At 35.5% G+C, this 20,119-nt stretch overlaps 1 protein-coding gene and 1 pseudogene across 18 annotated transcripts in view; both read left to right on the top strand.

Moving 5' to 3' along the window:
* The window catches only part of TANC2 (tetratricopeptide repeat, ankyrin repeat and coiled-coil containing 2), a gene marked incomplete at its 3' end in the record, with an annotated part of 357,840 nt that overhangs the window by 192,488 nt on the left and 145,233 nt on the right, over positions 1 to 20,119 (top strand). For all 17 annotated transcript variants that reach the window (XM_082373745.1, XM_082373742.1, XM_082373746.1 and 14 more), the window contains 2 exons: positions 10,385 to 10,533; positions 18,908 to 19,094. In XM_082373745.1, the coding sequence (XP_082229871.1) occupies positions 10,385 to 10,533; positions 18,908 to 19,094 (336 nt within the window). The remainder of the gene's footprint in view (positions 1 to 10,384; positions 10,534 to 18,907; positions 19,095 to 20,119) is intronic.
* On the top strand, positions 7,304 to 8,535 carry LOC309619083 (large ribosomal subunit protein P1 pseudogene; annotated as a pseudogene). Its single transcript has one exon. The product of its transcript is annotated as a large ribosomal subunit protein P1 pseudogene (transcript).

Genomic DNA, 20,119 nt, shown 5'->3' with positions numbered 1-20,119 from the left:
TTCAGTTATGCCCAAGGGAACTAAGAAGTGTAGGGATATGCTTTCAGGTCAGCCTCTATGAGTGGAGATGGGCTAGTGGTGTTGCTTTGATTCCTGATCACTTGATCACTGGCAGTGACTCTCACAGTCAGGAGCTCAGTGTGGGGAGGATGTGGAAGAGCTCCATGCCGGCTTTAGCACTTACTGTGGCAAATTGCAGCCACTGCTTTTGTCGGTCACCCATTTCCAATGTTCATCAGAAAAGGAAAAATTTAGGTTGCCATTTAAGAACTAAGAAATGAAAATATAACCAGGTTTGCTTTGGCAGTCGGGCCAAGCTAATCATAGGTTTTGTAACTCTGTTGGAGAGAAAGCATGGGTTTCTTTATTTGATTAAATGTAGTACAAATTTCTGAGTCTTGAAATAGATGAGAACAAGCAGTTTATAATTAACAGATCATAAAGGAAAATGTAAACAGCCCGATGAGAAAATACTAAGAGAATGCTGAGAATTAAGAGAGTCTGTGGAACGGTTCTGTGTAGCCTGCCATGTTAGGAATACAGATTAGGGATTTGGATACATTAGCTAAGCCTATCCAAGAAATGAATTCATTTCTTGGCACAGTTTTAATCATTGTTTAATCCCTCTGCAGTTTGGCTACTTAGAGTAAAAAATACTTTTTGGAAATGTTTTAAAGTATAAACCATCTCTGAAAAGAAAATTGATGTCATCAAAACACAAAAATATTCTGAAATATTCAGCATTTGCTTTTTTACAGCATCCTATTTCTTGCCTGCATTATATTTCTCAGAGTTTAATTTCCTATGATTCAACCAAATTATTTACTTTCCGTTTTTCCTCACAAGACTATAAGCTCCTTAAGGATAGGGACTGTACCCATTGTTCATAAATGTGATCTAATACCTCACACAGTGCTGGACACACAGAAAGTACTTAGTAAATATTTATTGAATTAATTCATGCTTTCTTGTATTGTCCATGGAGGTTATTCTGCTGGATCCCATTAATAAATAAAATAACCATTTAAACAATTTGTACTTAATAATCACGTATTTCCTGGCAAGATAATGAGTCCAGCAGCCAGGCAGCCTGGACTTCAAAATTGACTCTCTCCCTTGCCTAACTGTGTAACCGTGGGCAAGCAAAAGCTTGAGCTACGTGTGCCTCACTTTTACTATCTGTAAGGTAAGGAAGGTGTTGTGAAGATTAAATAATTTAATACATGTAAAGCACTTAGAAAAGTACCAGACGGTAATGCCTCAATAAGTTATTGTTATTATTACTACTAGTACAACTATCAATATAATTTATTATTCCAGAAATAAACTTAAAACACTCTTTTAAAACAATGCTAAATATGCTATATTACTCAGTTTTGATCTTAGAATTCTGTATTTGTGTTGAACTGGTAAGTCATACAGAATTTGAATCTGAAAATTGCTCCCTCTCCTCTTTTTCCTTAACTCTACTGTTAAAAAAATCAAACAAGTATGGCCTCCTGCAAAAAACCTTCTTTCCTCCTTTTCTTCCTCCATCTTTCGAGAACAAGTTTAATTGTTTTCTTTCTCTGTGCTCTCTACTACTTCCTTTAATTTACAAAATACTTCTTGTATATACTGGCTTCTCTCTATCCTTAGGTCATTGCTCCACTTTAAGTTAACCGATGTAAGAGGGGAGTGGTCCGATAATTTTTTATTTTACACTCAATTTTTAATTATATATAGCATTAGTTAGTTTTTCATAGCTGTAGGCTTCTTTCTTGGAGGAAAAAAAAGTATTGTGAATATTGTTTCATTCTCAAACCCAGTGTCCTATGTCCTTAATACATTTTCTGTAATTTTTGAAAATTAATATATAACATAATTACAGAAAGGTATACAAATAATAATTATGCAGCTCTATGAAATTTTCAGAAGTGAACACACTTGTATAACCACTACCTAAATCAAGACACAGCACATTACCAGCACCTCAGAACCTTTCCTCATGTTTCCTCTGTATCATAATCCACTCCTTATAAGCTTGACCACTGTTCTGACTGCATTATCAACGATTTCTTTTACCAGTTTTCAAACTTTATATAAATGAAGTCATTTAGTATGTACTCCTTTGAGTCTGTCTTCTTTTGTTTAGTAGTATGTTTGTGAGATTCTCTTTCATTGCTGTCGTATTTCATTGTCTACTGTTCATGGGCATTTTCAACTTTGGCTATTATGAACAATTCTGTGAATGTTTGTTACATCTATTTTGATGCCCCTATGTATACTTTTCCTTTCGGTATATACCTAGTAGTAGACTTGCTGGGTCATGGGGTCTCAGTCCCCAGTCTAAATTTTTTTCCAAATTTGATGCTACCAGTTTACATTCACATACATTGTGCACATTTACATTGTACATACACCAGTACAACAGGATTTAACTGTCCTTTTACCCCGTATTATCAGGTGTTTTTGGTTTGTTTCTTTTGTGTGCTATCCCGCACTACACATACGTCGTGGCATCTCATTGTGGTTTTGAGTTTCATTTCCGTACGATGTTGAACATTTTGTATAAAACAGGAGTTTTGTAAATTCCCATGTGGAATTTCTTTTGTTCATCTTTTAATCGTACTGTCTTTATTTTTCTTATTGATTTGTACGAGTTCTTTGTATATTCTAAATACAAGTCCTTTGTTGGATGTATGAATTAAAGATATTCTTCCCACTCTATGGCTTGCCTTTTTACTGTTTTAATGGAGTCTTTGGTGAACAGAAGTTTTTCTCATTAATAAACTTACCCATCTTTTCTTTTTTGTGTTCTGTTTAAGAAATCTTTGCCTAGTCCTAGTTCATGAAGATATTCTATTAGGCTGTCTTCCAGAAAATGTATTATCTTTCATATTTGGGTCTTTTATCCACCTGGAATTGATTTTTGTGTATGGGATGAGGTAGGGACAGGTTTCATTTTTATTCATACATATTGATCTGTCACCAATGATTGAAAACGCCATTTGGTTACTAAAATATTGCAATGGCATCTCTGTCCAAATAAGGTGATTATACATGTATAGATATGTTTCTGGATTCTTTATTCTGTTCTCCTGGTCATTTTATCTGTGCTTGTACCAATCATACTCTGTCTTAATTACTTTAGCATTAGATTAAACCTTGATATTAAGTAATAGCAGTCATTCTTCTTCACATTTTCTTTACTATTCCTAGACCTTTCCGTTTCCATGTGAATCTTAGATCCTTTTTTTTTTAATGTTTAATAATAATTCCTATTAACTTTAAAGAAAGCTTTTCAAAATTACAAAATCCATTAAAATAGTTCATCATACTAATAGCTGTAAGAGAAATAAAAACAACTAGTTTTCTTCATAGAGGCTAAAAAAGGCATTTGATAAACATTCAATAACCACTTCTGCTGTGGAAAAAAAATCCAAACATAAGAATCCTTTAGTTTTATGGTGCTGTATTCCTCATTCAGTATTCTGGGAGCAAAGCCTATTGCATAAACACACTGCTCCCAAATAGCCAAGATATATTTCAAGAGTTTTAATCAACATAATGTATGAATGATATTTATTTTCTGTATAATAGTGTCACAGTGATTATTTTCCAACAACCTACCAGCCATCTTGTTTTGTGTATCATACTCCAAATTCATCATTATTAAAGAAGTCACAGTAGAATTTCACTCAAGAAAAGTACTGTCTTTGTTTAGGGACATACCTTAATTGGGCGTGTTTGGTTATGAAGATGACACCTTCTTCACATCACCTGGATGGTCATGGATGAGACAGAAAGATAGGTAAAATATTTGGTATGAGGATTTAAGAGGAATTTTGAGAGTTTTGAACAAATACCCTGGGCAGAGGGGAGGTAGGAAGTGATGCCCAGCAAAATGGTGAGAGACTGGAATCAAGGATGACAGTAGAGCTTAGGGGTTAAGAGCCTGAGTTCTAGATCCAGATTTCCTGGATCAGCTACTTATTAGCTTATGAATTTGGGTAAGTTACTCATCCCTCTGTGCTTCACTTTCTTTATTCATAAAAAGGGGATATGTGCCTACCTCATAGGGTGGTTATGATCATTGAAAGAGTTAAAGTATATAAAATACTTAGAAACAGTACCTGGCATATAATTAATCCCCATATGTGCTAGCTGTTATTATAATTAATAAACGATAATCTGAAAATATGAGATATATCATATTTTTTAGTTTCATTTAATTGTTCTGTGCCATGATATAATCCCCCACCCTTACCAAACACACTGTAACCCCAGTAAAGTCCTGTCCACACACCACCATAAGACTAAGGTTCATTGAAGACTGAAAAGATTACAGCAGAATCTAGTAGTACAGAAAACAGACCCTACACTCAGGAAAGAAATAGCCCAAAGACTAAAAATTCATTGTAAGTTAGAAATTGAAGTAATTTTAAGAATCCATGGAAGTAACAGGTTGGACACTGGTTTTCCTACTGACTGTGTATTAAGAGTTCATCCAATTTGACAGATTTTAAAGGATAAGGTGATTCTAGTTGTTGCAGGGATTCTCAACCTCAATACTATGTAATGACTTTCGGGGCTAGATAATCCTTTATTGTGGGGAGCTGTCTTGTGTATTGTAGGATGTTTGGCAGAGTCCCTGGCCTCTACCTACTAGATGCCAGTAGCAACACCGCTCCCTGCAGTGTGACAACCAGAAATATCCCCACTCATTGCCAAACGTTCCCTGGGGGGCAAAATTGTCACCAGTTGAGAACTGCTAAGTTATTTAAAAGAAACTTCCCTGCATAGAGTTTTTTCCTCAAGTTCCAAACATTCACAAACAGAGAATAGAATAATGCACTACTATGTAGTCATTTCCTAGCTTCAATAATTTTGACAACTTTGTTTTATCTATATCGTCTCCAATTTTTCTGTAGTAATTTCAGCAAAACCTGGTCATTATATCATTTCTCCCATAAATACTTTAATGTATATAAAGTATATGAGCTTGTGGACTTCTTAAAAATAATAAATATTAGTATCTTTTTAAGAAACTAATATTTAGGGAAAAAAGCACTTAAGAGAAATAGAGTGATATAGTAAGACTAAGAGTAACATGAGTATAAGAGCCTAGAAGAAAAAGGAAGAGTTTGGTTTCTTTTCCCCTAGCCTCTTTCTTAAGTGAGTAACATTTGGACTTTTGCAAATAATGCATGAAATGATAATATAATTATAGCCTCTTGCCTGCCATTTGTATATAGTGTAGTAGTATGTTGTGAAATTTAAAGAGGTCAGGGACTTTTACATTTTATTATAGATGTCTTCAGAATTACATTTAGCATTTTAACCTGAAACTGTTTACTTCAAATTTCATATGCTATAAATATTCTTGTTATTATAGTAGACTTTGATAAATTTTAATAATATTAAATAGTTGACTCAGTAGTTTAGAAATTCTACACACTGTGGTAATGAAATGAAAAATTCTTCATAGCAAGGGTTTAAAGGTGGAAATTTGCTTGAATGACGGATAGGGGGTTTGTTTGTTTTTAATTGAAGTTTAGTTGATTTACAGTATTGTGTTAGCTTCAGGTGTACAGCATAATGATTCAGTATTTTTGCAGATTATATTCCATTATAGATTATTACAAGATAATGGGTATAATTCCCTGTGCTATATAGTATACCCTTGTTGCTCATCTACTTATATATAGTAGTTTGTATCTGTTAATCTCATACCGCTAATTTGTCCCTCCTCCCTTCCCTCTCCCCTTTGGTAACCACAGGTTTGTTTTCTATCTCTGCAACTCTGTTTCTGTTTTGTATATACATTCATTTGTATTATTTTTTAGAGTTAGGGTACTTGTTTTGAAGATGCATTTGCATGCCTTTTGTAACACAGCTTTTTCCTGAGATTTTATGTTAGAGTATCATAATTGGGCAGAGGTAGAGAGATAAGGAACTGTCTGTAATGTTGGACATTATAGAGGTAAAAAAGCCCCTGGGATATCTTTCTGGTCTGTGGCAGAGAAATCCATTTTTGTTGCCTTTTGCAGAGAAGTAGGGAAGGGAATATAGATCCTGTTTTTCTACTCTGACATAATTTCAATGAGAATTCTTCTTTTTTTTTTTTTTTTAATAGGACTTTAACGCTGGTAGAATTAGGTTTGAATGCCAGTCTAGGCACTTTCTTTCTTTTTTTTTTTTAATATTAATTAATTAATTTATTTATTATTTATTTTGTCTGCGTTGGGCCTTCGTTGCTGTGCATGGGCTTTCTCTAGTTGTGGCGAGCGGGGGCTACTCTTCACTGCGGTGCGCAGGCTTCTCATTGTGGTGGCTTCTCTTGTTGCGGAGCACAGGCTCTAGGCGCGAGGGCTTCAGTAGTTGTGGCACGTGGGCTCAGTAATTGTGGCTCGCGGGCTCAGTAGTTGTGGCTCGCAGGTTCTAGAGCGCAGGCTCAGTAGTTGTGGTGCGCGGGCTTAGTTACTCCGCGGCATATGGGATCTTCCCAGATCAGGGCTTGAACCCATATCCCCTGCAGTGGCAGGCGGATTCTTAACCACTGTGCCACCAGGGAAGTCCTCAGTGAGAATTCTATATAGATTTTCCACAGATGGAGCACTTGAGTTCAATAATACTATACAAGGATACACCTGTAGTCCCTTCCTCTGACCTGCAGCTTGTGACTTTAGTAGAGAAGTTAAGATAAATGTTACATTGAATAGTAAGAACATAAACCTCACTTTCTTGCCATTAGGAGTGATTTAATGTGTAACACGGAATATACTAAAAAATTAAGCTATTATATTTTAGCATCAAACCATACAATACTCTAGTTAATGCTTGCTATGGTGAAAGGACATATCTGACTCCAAAAAAAAAAAAGATTTGTGTAATATCCTATATAGGATATGTGCTACTGTGGATTGTTAACAGGTTAGACTGAATGCATCTGAACATAAAACAAAATCTGAAAAAAATGTTGACAATGAATCAAGTTAATGTAAAGAGATATTCAGTTTAGGTAACTTAGTTCTGCATCACATTTAAAATAGATCATCTTGAGTTCCCTGGCTATTTTTTATGTCTATAAATTCCTATAAATTCTCTATTTGGAAATAAATTGAGTCCAAGGAAAAAACCTCATACTGACATTGTTCAGCATCCCTCAGTGAAAAGGTTTGAAAAAGAATAATTCCTGTAGTTGGTAACCACTGAAAAATAGCCTAAATAGAAAGAAAATTACGCTTTCCTCAGCTGCCGCTAAGGTGCTCGGTCCTTCTGAGGAAGCTAAGGCTGCGTTGGGCTGTAGGCCCTCACTTCATCCAGCGACTGCACCATGCCCGGCAACCCCTGCCTAGCGCTCACCTGCACCACGGCCTCCGACTCGGAGCTCACCTGCATCTACTTGGCCCTCATCCTGCCCGACAATGAGGTGACAGTCACCGAGGATAAGATCTATGCCCTCATTAAAGCAGCCAGTGTAAATGTTGAACTTTTCTGGCCAGGCTTGTTTGCAAAGGCTTTGGCCAGTGTCAACATCGGGAGCCTCATCTGCGGTGTGGGGGCAGGTGGACCTGCCCCAGCATCTGGGGCTGCACCGGCAGGAGGTCCTGCCCCCTCCACCACTGCTGCCCCAGCTGAGGAGAAGAAAGTGGAAGCAAAGAAAGAAGAATCTGAAGAGTCTGATGATGACATGGGCTTTGGTCTTTTTGACTAAACCTCTTTAGGTAACACGTTCAATAAAAAGCTGAGCTCTTAAAAAAGAAAAAAGAAAAAAAAAATTGTGTTAAAAGCTAATTGTATGGAAAGAGTGTAGCAGTCTGGAAGCACAGGATTAAAATGAATGCCAGAGATCAGGAATTTTAGGGGTCTAAATTCCAGGGCAAAAAAATGAACCTGAATGGGGTTTCTTTTTGGAGTGATGAAAGTATTCTGGAATTAGAAAGTGGTGATGGTTCCATAAACTTATGAAGAGACTAAAGCCATTGAGCTGTATACTTTAAGAGGATAGAGTTTATGGTATATGAATTATTTTGAAAAAATGACCCTGACTATGGGGGAAATGATAGCTCAGGGCTATCTGGCATAGGATAGGAACCCAACTAGGGTGAGTAGAGCACCTGTGTGCAGGGTGGCAATGAGCAGCGGTGAGATTTGTTACATGTAGGGGGATAGATTAAATAAGTATAGTATTAAATAAGGAAAACAAGAACCAGATTTTTCACTATTGGAGAACAGAGTTGTAACTTTGGAAAGGAAGAAATCTAGAATTAACCCTATTGAATTGGAATTGGAGCATCTTTGTGAACATTTAGAGTGTATGTTTGTATTTGGATTTACAAATAAAAGCGAATATAGAGTTGTGTGTATGTATATAAGTGTATGAGCATACTGCCTAACTCTGTCGACGAAGTGGACCTGGGGGGCAGTGACATCCTGATCGCAATGAGCATACCTGATATTCTAAATACCTTTCCCCACTAAAAAAAAAAAAAAATCAACCCTTCTTGGGAAGAGGACTGATTCTAGGGCTAGGGCAGGGAAAGTACAAGATGAGCCTGGAACATCTGGTGCCAGAAAGCAAAGAAGTGCTCAGAAAATGACAGGGATATATCAGAAGGTTACAAGAGCCAAATCGAAAGGGCTTACATGGCCAACTTTGGGACAATTTGAGCATCAAAATAAATAATAATAGTAACAGGTTATAACTCATTGAGTACGATAGGAGTCTTTGAGTTCAGATAGGTAGGTAGATAGATAAAGGAAAAGAAACTAAACTATAGAAGAGTGATGGATTTAGAAAATATCACTATTTGGCAAGCATGATAGTAATTCTACCAAGAAACATTAATGGATGCTAAAAATAGTGGGCAAAAGTTTACTGAGAAGAGATTCAGACTGCTACTTGTACACCAGTGTTCATACTATCATTATTCATAATACCTAATAGATGGAGACAGCTCAAGTGTCCAACTTGATGGACAGATGAATAGATAAACTAAATGTGGTATGTACATAAAATGGAGTCAGTCATAAAAAGGAGTGAAATTCTGATACATGATCTAACATGGGATGAACCTTGAAAATTTGCAAAGTGAGATAAGTTAGACATAAAAGGACAAATACTGTGTGATTCCACTTATATGGGGTACCTAGAATAAGCAAATTCATAAAGACAGAAAGTAGAATAGAGGTTACTAGGGGCTAGTAAGAGGGGAGATTGGGGAGTTTTATTTAGTGGATACAGAGTTTCTCTGGGGGATGATTAAAAAGTTCTGAAAATGGAGATGGTTGCACAACATTGTGAACGTACTTAATGCCACTGAATCGTACACTTAAAAATGGTTAAAATGGCAAATTTTGTTACGTGTATTTTTATCACAAAAATTTTTTTTAATTTAAAAGTTTGTTGAAAAATGGTATACTTACATACTTTCAAAGTATCCCCACATTACATACTTATTAATTACAAAGAGAAAGAGTATAATTTTAGAGTGGAAATACCTGGCAAACACTACCATAACCAAGTGATCAAAGTTAACACAGCATTGCTTTTGCAATAGTCCTGCCAAAAATGCATAACCTGAATTAAATCATGAGATAACTTCAAATTGAGGGACACTGTGCAAAATAGCTGGCCTGTAATCTTCAAAAGTGTCAAGATCATGAAAGTTTAGAAGAGACTGAGGAACTGTTCGAGATTAAGGGAGTCAAAGAGAACTAAGAACTAAGTGCATTGCTTAATCCTGAATTGGATCTTTTTGCTAGAAATGACATTACTGGATAAATATCAAAACTTAAATGGGGTCTGTGGATGAGATCATAATAATGTAAAATGTTAGGTTCCTGATTTCTCTGCTAGTACTGTGGTTATGTAAGAGAATTGCTTGTTTATAGGAAATGCATACTGTCTGGGCATGATGAGATACCATGTCTATATTTTCAAGTGGTTAAGGAAAAAAATGTCCTTTTTACTATTCTTGAAACTTTTCTGTAAGTTTGAACTGATTTTAAAATAAAAAAGGATATTTACACGAACTGTAAGAAAAAAAAAAAAGATAAAAGAACATGAGTGAAGGTGGTGATTATGGCCAGGACTAGATCCCAACACGAGGACTTGTATTGGAAGGCCAACTGCCAAAGAAATGGGAAACTTCTATTCAGTGAGTTACAAAAACATTTTCTCAAATTCAAGGGTTTCAAGTAAATATATTGAGGATTCTGAGTAGACTATCAATTATAATATGTAACAGTGGAAAAATCAGCTTCTAGTCAGGGACTTCGTAATTTTGCATTTAGAATGTGCAAACAAAGGAAATGACCAAACTGAATGTAAAAATAGTTGCAAAACTGGCCATTTTATTTTGATAGTTTCAGGTGTTTCAATGTCTTCCTGTTATAGGTGATGCTGAACAAGAACTTGGTCCCCCTCCATCTGTAGATGAGGCAGCAAACACACTCATGACTCGTCTGGGTTTCCTCCTTGGAGAGAAAGTCACGGAAGTTCAGCCAGGTGACCAATACAACATGGAAGTACAGGATGAAAATCAGGTAAACTGCTTCCTATCAACTTAGTGAAACATGGGATGAAACAGCCTATTATAACCAGGAAAGGAAAAATGTTGCAGGGTGTCGGTGTTCTGAGAAGAATAATCCCAAGTATAGAATGCCTTTTGAGGCCTGGAGATATAACTTAATTTTCCATAATCACTGTATTTCTTCAGTTTATGGAACATCTTTTAGTTTCCTTCTTAAGTTTAAAAAGCCACTTTAAGGTTTTGACTTATTTATTTATTGAATGAATGAGGAAATAAATAAGTAAATAAGCCAACAAACAAAATAGACATATATATGAGCACCGCACCCCCAAATTGCAGAGTACATATTGTTTTCAGGTACACATAGATTATTTGCCAAATTGACAATATGCTGATGCATAGAACAGATCTCAACAAATGTCAAAAGATTTCAATTACTGTGACCATAGTAGAATTAATCAATTGTAAAATAACATAGAAAATGATAGCTAAAAGATAACTTAGAAAATCAAAATCCCCAAGTGTTGGGATATTAATATACTCCTAAGTAGCCTTTAAGTCAGAAAATCACAAGAAATTGGAAAATATTTTAAATGGAAATAATAAAAAACAAAATATAATAAAACTTGTAGTATATAAAATATGCTTTAAAAAACTTTCGTTTTGGATACATATATTAGAAAAGCAGAAAATCTGAAAAATTAATGACCTAGATATTTATCTCAGAAAGTTAAAAATATCAGCAGTTTGAAAAAATTATTATTTCATAGACTCTTTTCTTTTGGCTGTTCCATTCTTTTCAGTTAAAATGTAGCAAAAGAAGTATTAGACTCAGATTCATTTATGTGGTCTTAATCTTTAAAATGAATGTCCGGTAGTGAACCATTTTACTCAGAAGATGACAAATTAAATTCAAATTGCGTATTCTCAGTAATGTTGGTGAAGATTCTATGTCATATGTTAGCTTCACCATAAAGTGTACAAGGATTATTTGAATATATTTGTAGATCATGTGGTTAATGCTCAGATGTTCCAGAGCTCTCTCCTCAGACTTTTCCTTTCTTTATATTCTCACTCCTAAGGTCATTGGTTTTGCTGGCTGCACATTCTGATCACGTGGGCAGTTTCTGTAAAATTCAAGTACCTGGAGATTCTAATCAGATTGAAACTCTTCCATTCTTATGTCTTTAAATACTGTCTTAACTCCTAAACTATCTCTAGCCCTGCCTTTCCCCTTAACTCTAGATCTGTATTTCTAGCTGCCTACACTGCCTTTTCTACCTATGTGTCCAAGATACATCTCAAATTTAACATGTCAAAAAACTGAACTCTTGCATTTTTTCCCAGAACCTGCTCCTTCTACTGAGTTTCCTGTCTGAATAGGTGGCATCACCTACAGGCATAAGACAAAAGCACTGGAGTCATTCTTGGCTTTACTCTGTCGCACTCTACATTCACTCTTTCAGCAAATTATGTAGGCTTTGTCTTCAGAATGTGTGCTAAATCTGATCCCTTTTCATTACTTCCACTGGTACACCTAAATCCAGGTCACTGTCATCTCTTGCCTGGGCTAGTGGAATAGCTCCTAGAATGTAAGGTTAGAAGGCTGGAACTTTTGCCTGTTCTGTTTACGGCTGTATCCTCTGCACCTAGAACAATGTCTACTATTAGTAGGTGCTCAATAAATATTTGCTCTCTGAATAAATGGCCTCCTAATAGGGCTCTGCTTCCACTCTTGTCCCCTGTAGTCTGTTTACACAGAAGCCAGCGTGATCCTTGTAAAATGTGAACCTGGTCCTTTGACTTCTCTTCTCTCAATCTCCCACTGTATTCCCCCACATTTAACATTAAATCTGAAATCTCTACCATGACCAGCAAGGGGCTACCTGATCTGACCCCTCGCTGCCTCTCCTACATCATTGCCTGCCCCTCTCCCTTTCACCTGCAGCTCGCCAGCAACACTGACCTCCCTGTCATTCCTCGAACACATAAAACATTCATTTATACTGGAATGTTCTTCCCACATAACTCACTTCCTCACTTTATCCAGTGCTCTGCTCAAATGTTACCTCCTCCAAGAGGCCTCTTCCTTAATTTATCTAATAGCATCTGCCCATCACTGTATCCCCTTATCCTGGTACTTTATTTTTTTTATAGCTCTTATCATTAATTTATTACGTTATATATTTAGTTGTGTGGGGGGTTGTCTGTATATCATACAAGAATGTAAGCTTCATGGTGATAGGGATTAATTTTTTTTAAACTAATTTACATTGTAACTGTGTCAGTATGCTGTGATCTGTGAATAAAAAATGGAAATGATATATGTTGAGGGCTTCATTTAAATTGGTCTAAATAAAACATCTATTTTACTTTTTATCTCTTTATATTCACAGCAGGTTAAAATATGACTGCTCTAATAATGACCAAGAAACATGACATTACAATCTGAGAATTTGCCAAGGACCCTGTTGTTTCTAAAAAGCTACATTTCTTGAGGTGCTAAAATTTATATTTGGTTGCTTTTAAGATGCTTCATGTCACAGCCTGTTGCAGTAATTTCTAAGTAAAGTCACATGTCTTGTGACTTCATTTAGAAATCAGGTAGCCCCTTCCTGGTCATGGTAAAGATTTCAGATTAGAGCGTGCCTTGTGCATTTACTGAATAAATTCGTCATAAAATAAGTAAATGAGTAGTATCATTGACTTAATGTAATTAAAGTGATATAGTATAATAGAAAAGTCACTGAACCAGGAGGTAGAAGATTTGTAGGGTTCATTTATATTTCAATTTTCAGGTAAAAAAAAATGGAAACACACTGCCAGAAAGTGATGGAATAGTATTCAAATCCAGGCAGTCTGCTTTTACAACTTTTGTTCTTAATAGCTACACCATGCTGGTCCAGTATAGTATGAAATAATGACAGGATTGTTGTGAAGATCAAGTTAAATCATGAATATGAAATCACTTTGTAAGCTGTAAAATGTCATATAAATAAAAGATATATATGCAATATAATTAGTATGTAAATGTATGCAGGACCTGTATGATTTGGGGGAAATTGCTTCATAGCTTGCATACTTAGGGTAGTTTCATTTTCACATTTCTTAAATGGGGAAATAATATTTATTATGCCTCATACTTGGTTGATAAGGAGATAATGAAGTATCAATTACAACATTTAAAAAATTTTAACTACGAAACATTGAACAAATGTAAAATATTAATAATGAAGCTACATGATAGCCCTCTTGGAATATAATGTACCATGAAACTATCTTGGAACCACAGAAGAAAGTGGCTGAATTGATCATTGGAATTTCTAGTCTTAGGAAAATTATTAAGAACTAGGAGGTCATGTTCACTTAGTGACTTTCTTCTGTAGTAAACAGCATACTGACAAAGACAGATCGCTTTGTTTAGGAAGACCCTATAGTAATGGTGTCCTCAGAATAGTGCTAGTAATGACAGAATCCAGCACAGGCAAGTCAGCATATATCATTTTTTTGCAAAGGACAACGTATTGAAAGTGATATTCAACTGATCACTATATTTCCTTCTCTAAGTAGTTTCTGGGCTATTAGGATGTACCTTATAAATTCCATCATTAGATTCTTCCCTTGTGTATTTGTAGAACCTTTAAGAGATCCGATTGGGAGTTTGGGATCCTTCTGGAGACCACTAAAAGATCAATGGGAAAACCACTGAAAGGTTTTAGAAGTGGAGCAGCTTAATTAGATGTCCATTTTAGCCTGCAGTATGGAGAGTAGATAATGTTGTCTTTCTGTGCCTAGAAGAGATTTCTATGTCTCATTAACTAGCCTCCTTAAATAAATATAAGGCTTGCCTTTTAATTCACAAGCCATGGACAATTTTCTGCTTTCTGAATGGCTTGATCTTTAAGCTTTGCTTTTACAGTTAAAGCTTTTAAAGCATACAGTCTGTGATAAATGCTTTATTTTCCAGAAAATAACTTGTAGTAAAAAGTATGCATCATTTGAGCTTAACCTCCACATTGGCTATATTATGCATATAATACAGTTTCCTTTCTCACAGAACAGACTGAGAATCTTGTCTAAAAATGGAAATTAGTTGCTATAGAGGTAATAGATTTACACCCAAATGAAACTTTTTCAACATGGAATGACTGGAGTATAGATATATCTAATGTAAAAGACTCTAATACAGTTCTATTACAGTACCCACATATTTCTTAAACTGAGAATGAGGCAGTTAAAAATTGCCATGCCAAATTCTAACTAGGGAGGATTCTAATTCAGTAAGACTGGGGTGGGGTGGGTTCAGTATCTGTCAGTTTTGTGGGGGAATTTGTTTTTTACATTCCACAGGTAATTCTACTGCAAGCCCAGTTTTAAAAAAATCATTGCTCTGGTAGACCAACATCATTTTATAGAAATAGAGGAAATTACAAAGAAATTGAAACTCCTCCCTCCTCTGGAGAAAAATTCTGTAGAAGAGAAATGGCATAGATTTGAGGGCTTATTGTGTTATTCAGAAAAATCAGTTTCTAATATTATTCATATGATTGAAAAGATTTACTTGGTTGCAGGGTTCTGAGAATGTCAGTTATGCTTGGTTGAGTTGAATGTATCTTTTATGACCTGGTTATAGCATTTAAATTAAAATCAAAACCTGGATTCAACACAGATAATTAAATATAAGAGATTGCATCTGGAAATCATTTGGGGACGAGTCTAAGAGCCTTAATATTCTCATATTCAGTGATCAACATATTTTCCAGTCAAGTTATAAAATGTAAATCTTTAATTTTAGCAGAGAGGTTATGAATAGACTCTGTATGTGAAGTTGAAATGCTTTTTTTTTAATTTAACATTTAAAGATGTCAAATTTATCATTAGTACTCCTTCAAGTAATTTTGCAACTGATCAGTTACTGTTGTGAAAAGGATAACATTTTTTTTTTAACATCATTATTGGAGTATAATTGCTTTACAGTGGTGTGTTAGTTTCTGCTTTATAACAAAGTGAATCAGCTATACATATACATATATCCCCATATCTCCTCCCTCTTGCGTCTCCCTCCCACCCTCCCTATCCCACCCCTTTAGGGGGTCACAAAGCACCAAGCTGATCTCCCTGTGCTGTGCAGCTGCTTCCCACTAGCTATCTGTTTTCCATTTGGTAGTGTATATATGTCCATGCCACTCTCTCACTTCATCCCAGTTTACCCTTCCCCCTCCCTGTGTCCTCAAGTCCATTCTCTACGTCTGCGTCTTTATTCCTGTCCTGCCCCTAGGTTTTTCAGAACCTTTTTTTTTTTTTTAGATTCCATATATGTGTGTTAGCATACGGTATTTGTTTTTCTCTTTCTGACTTACTTCACTCTGTATGACAGACTCTAGGTCCATCCACCTCACTACAAATAACTCAATTTCATTTCTTTTTATGGCTGAGTAATATTCCATTGTATATATGTGCCACATCTTCCTTATCCATTCATCTGTTGATGGACACTTAGGTTGCTTCCATGTCCTGGCTACTGTAAATAGAGCTGCAGTGAACATTGTGGTACATGACTCTTTCTGAATTATGGTTTCCTCAAGGTATATGCCCAGTAGTGGGATTGCTGGGTCGTGTAGTAGTTCTATTTTTAGTTTTTGAAGGAACCTCCATACTATTTTCCATAGTGGCTGTATCAATTTACATTCCCACCAACAGTGCAAGAGGGTTCCCTTTTCTCCACACCCTCTCCAGCATTTATTGTTTGTAGATTTTTTGATGATGGCCATTCTGACTGGTGTGAGGTGATAACCTCATTGTAGTTTTGATTTGCATTTCTCTAATGATTAGTGATGTTGAGCATCCTTTCATGTGTTTGTTGGCAATCTGTATATCTTCTTTGGAGAGATGTCTATTTAGGTCTTCTACCCATTTTTGGATTGGGTTGTTTGTTTTTTGGATGTTGAGCTGCATGAGCTGCTTATAAATTTTGAAGATTAATCCTTTGTCAGTTGCTTCATTTGCAAATATTTTCTCCCATTCTGAGGGTTGTCTTTTCGTCTTGTTTATGGTTTCCTTTGCTGTGCAAAAGCTTTGAAGTTTCATTAGGTCCCATTTGTTTATTTTTGTTTTTATTTCCATTTCTCTAGGAGGTGGATCAAAAAGGATCTTGCTGTGATTCATGTCATAGAGTGTTCTGCCTATGTTTTCCTCTAAGAGTTTGATAGTGTCTGGCCTTACATTTAGGTCTTTAATCCATTTTGAGTTTATTTTTGTGTATGGTGTTAGGCAGTGTTCTAATTTCATTCTTTCACACATAGCTGTCCAGTTTTCCCAGCACCACTTATTGAAGAGGCTGTCTTTTCTCCATTGTATATTCTTGCCTCCTTTATCAAAGATAAGGTGACCATATGTGTGTGGGTTTATCTCTGGGCTTTCTACCCTGTTCCATTGATCTATATTTCTGTTTTAGTGCCAGTACCATACTGTCTTGATGACTGTAGCTTTGTAGTATAGTCTGAAGTCCGGGAGCCTGATTCCCCCAGCTCCATTTTTCTTTCTCAAGATTGCTTTGGCTATTCGGGGTCTTTTGTGTTTCCATACAAATTGTGAAATTTTTTGTTCTAGTTCTGTGAAAAATGCCATTGGTAGTTTGATAGGGATTGCACTGAATCTGTAGATTGCTTTGGGTAGTATAATCATTTTCACAGTGTTGATTCTTCCAATCCAAGAACATGGTATATCTCTCCAACTGTTTGTATCATCTTTAATTTCTTTCATCAGTGTCTTATAGCTTTCTGCATACAGGTCTTTTGTCTCCTTAGGTAGGTTTATTCCTAGGTATTTTACTCTTTTTGTTGCAGTGGTAAATGGGAGTGTTTCTTTAATATCTCTTTCAGATTTTTCATCATTAGTGTATAGGAATGCAAGAGATTTCTGTGCATTCATTTTGTATCCTGGTACTCTACCAAATTCATTGATTAGCTCTAGTAGTTTTCTGGTAGCATCTTTAGGATTCTCTATGTGTAGTATCATGTCATCTGCAAACAGTGACAGTTTTACTTCTTCTTTTCCAATTTGTATTCCTTTTATTTCTTTTTCTTCTCTGATTGCTGTGGCTAAAACTTCCAAAACTATGTTGAATAATAGTGGTGAGAGTGGGCAACCTTGTCTTGTTCCTGGTCTTAGAGGAAATAGTTTCAGTTTTTCACCATTGAGAACGATGTTGGCTGTGGGTTTGTCATATATGGCCTTTATTATGTTGAGGTAAGTTCCCTCTAGGCCTACTTTCTGGAGGGTTTTTATCATAAATGGGTGTTGAATTTTGTCAAAAGCTTTTTCTGCATCTATTGAGATGATCATATGGTTTCTCTCCTTCAATTTGTTAATATGGTTTATCACATTGATTGATTTGCGTATATTGAAGAATCCTTGCATTCCTGCGATAAACCCCACTTGATCAAGGTGTATGATCCTTTTAATGTGCTGTTGGATTCTGTTTGCTAGTATTTTGTTGAGGGTTTTTGCATCTATGTTCATCAGTGATATTGGCCTGTAGTTTTCTTTCTTTGTGACATCTTTGTCTGGTTTTGGTATCAGGGTAGGATAACATTTCTTGAGTGTTTGAAAAAACATAGACTTTCATTCATATTTCATTAATTTATTTGGGTAGAAAGAGCTAAAGAAAAGCGAATTGTCATTAAATTAGGTAAACTAGAATATATTACCGTCAGTCTTTTTGGTGATTATTCATTACTTCCCATCAAAAATGTGAAAAGGAGGTAACTTTAGGTGTAAGAATCACTCAGTGATCTCAGTCTGTAATCAGTTTCTACAGAGAAATTATTTCATTTTGTTTTAAATTAATATTGTTTGATCTATTTTATTTGACAAACTTTTAGATAAAGCATTTTCCCTGCATTCGTTTATTGTCTCTGAGCAGCCCCCTATGTATCAAAAAACAACCCATTTATTTGCATTAAGAACTTTATTTTTATTTCTCCTTGGCTGCAGAGATTTTTTTTTTCTATCCAAAGAAAATTATTAGCAAGAAAAAGTTCCAAGCCTTCAGAAAAATTTCGATTGAAAATAGCAAGAAAAATTTGTGATTAATAAGTAAATTCCTCTATTAGTTCATAGCAATGATAAAGACTACTTGTCACTGTGAGTTTCCTAGGCAGAAAAACAGGCCAGTCTCTGCTCATGTTAAATTTATCAAGTTTCACCTTAATTATAGAACACAGAATGCTTTATCCTGGAAGGCAAAAACAAACAGAACTTAATAGATGTAAAAGTTGTGCATGTAGATTTTTTTCCTTTTCTTATCAAAACATGTGTTTTACCATAAGATATATTTTACTTTAACAGCTGATCAGTTTATCTTATTTTTCATTTCAATTTTTCAGACCTCAGCAATCACCCAGAGGATAAGTCCCTGTTCCACCTTGACTAGCAGCACTGCCTCTCCACCAGCCAGTAGCCCCTGCTCCACTCTCCCGCAAGTCAGTACAAATGCAACTGCCAAGGATGGCAGCTATGGGGCTGTCACTAGTCCAACCTCCACCCTCGAAAGCAGAGATAGTGGTATCATTGGTAAGTTGGTTTTTATATTAATCATTAAAAAAGAAATCATTTTGTGTCTTTTTTTCTTTTTAAAATAATTACACAAGCTCAAGGTTTTCAAAAATTCTGCTTTTGAGTTACTGAGATGTATATATAAAATGTGTCCTTTTCTTTTTAATGATACAGGAGAGAGACATAAAGGGTAAACAAAATGAGAGGTATCCCTCCCTGCTTAACCAGTCCTTTAAGGATATTATCTGATAAAAGAAGGGATGAATAGAAAAATTTCTTTCTACTTCTTCTTGTAAATTCACATGCATCATCTGTCTACCAACAGAAGTGGTTCAGAAAAAGTTTATTCCTCACTGAACTAATAGAGTTTCTTGGTGGTTCTCAGTTCTTCGTATTATTGCCTGTTGTATACTTGTTAAGGGGAGTCAGTCACATGGAAATGAGCAAAGTTTTGGGAAAAGAAGAATCTGAAGACAAAGAAATGCAAAGAGAAGAAAAGAAGACTGAGCACAGAATCTTAGGGCACGTTCAAATTGAGCAGGGGGTGAGAGGTGTGAGAATGAGCCAGTAGATACAGAAAAAGGGTAGTCAGACAGATAGGAGAAAAAGTGGGGCAGTATATTGTTACCAGTGCCAAGGAAGATAAAAGTTTCAAGGAAGGGGTGAGGAGAGGCTGGTCAACAAATGACAGAAGCTGAAGAGGCTAGGAAAATGGAAACGATAAAGGAATAAAGACAATGAAATATTTTTTCCTCATTTGGCTTCCTTCTAAAGGTTATCAAATCAAAATATTTATTTGTTTAGATGTTATTGCAGATATTTTAATGCCATGTCAACTAAGCATATCTCTAGTACTTAAATGAATATACATCAACATGTGAATTTATTCACTTTAAATAAATAATGAGTTGATAAAAAGAATATTTTTACAGCAAAGTTACAGGATACAAAATCAACATACAAAAACCAGTTGCATTTCTATACCCTAACAATGGATAACCAAAAAAAATAAAATTAAGAAAGCAATTCCATTACAGTAGCAT

This window comes from Balaenoptera borealis, assembly GCF_965194805.1.
Source record: "Balaenoptera borealis genome assembly, chromosome: 20".
Classification (NCBI taxonomy): Eukaryota; Metazoa; Chordata; class Mammalia; order Artiodactyla; family Balaenopteridae; genus Balaenoptera; species Balaenoptera borealis.
The sequence above is the reverse complement of the archived record's forward strand: the minus strand, read 5'-3'. Positions and strand labels throughout refer to the sequence as shown.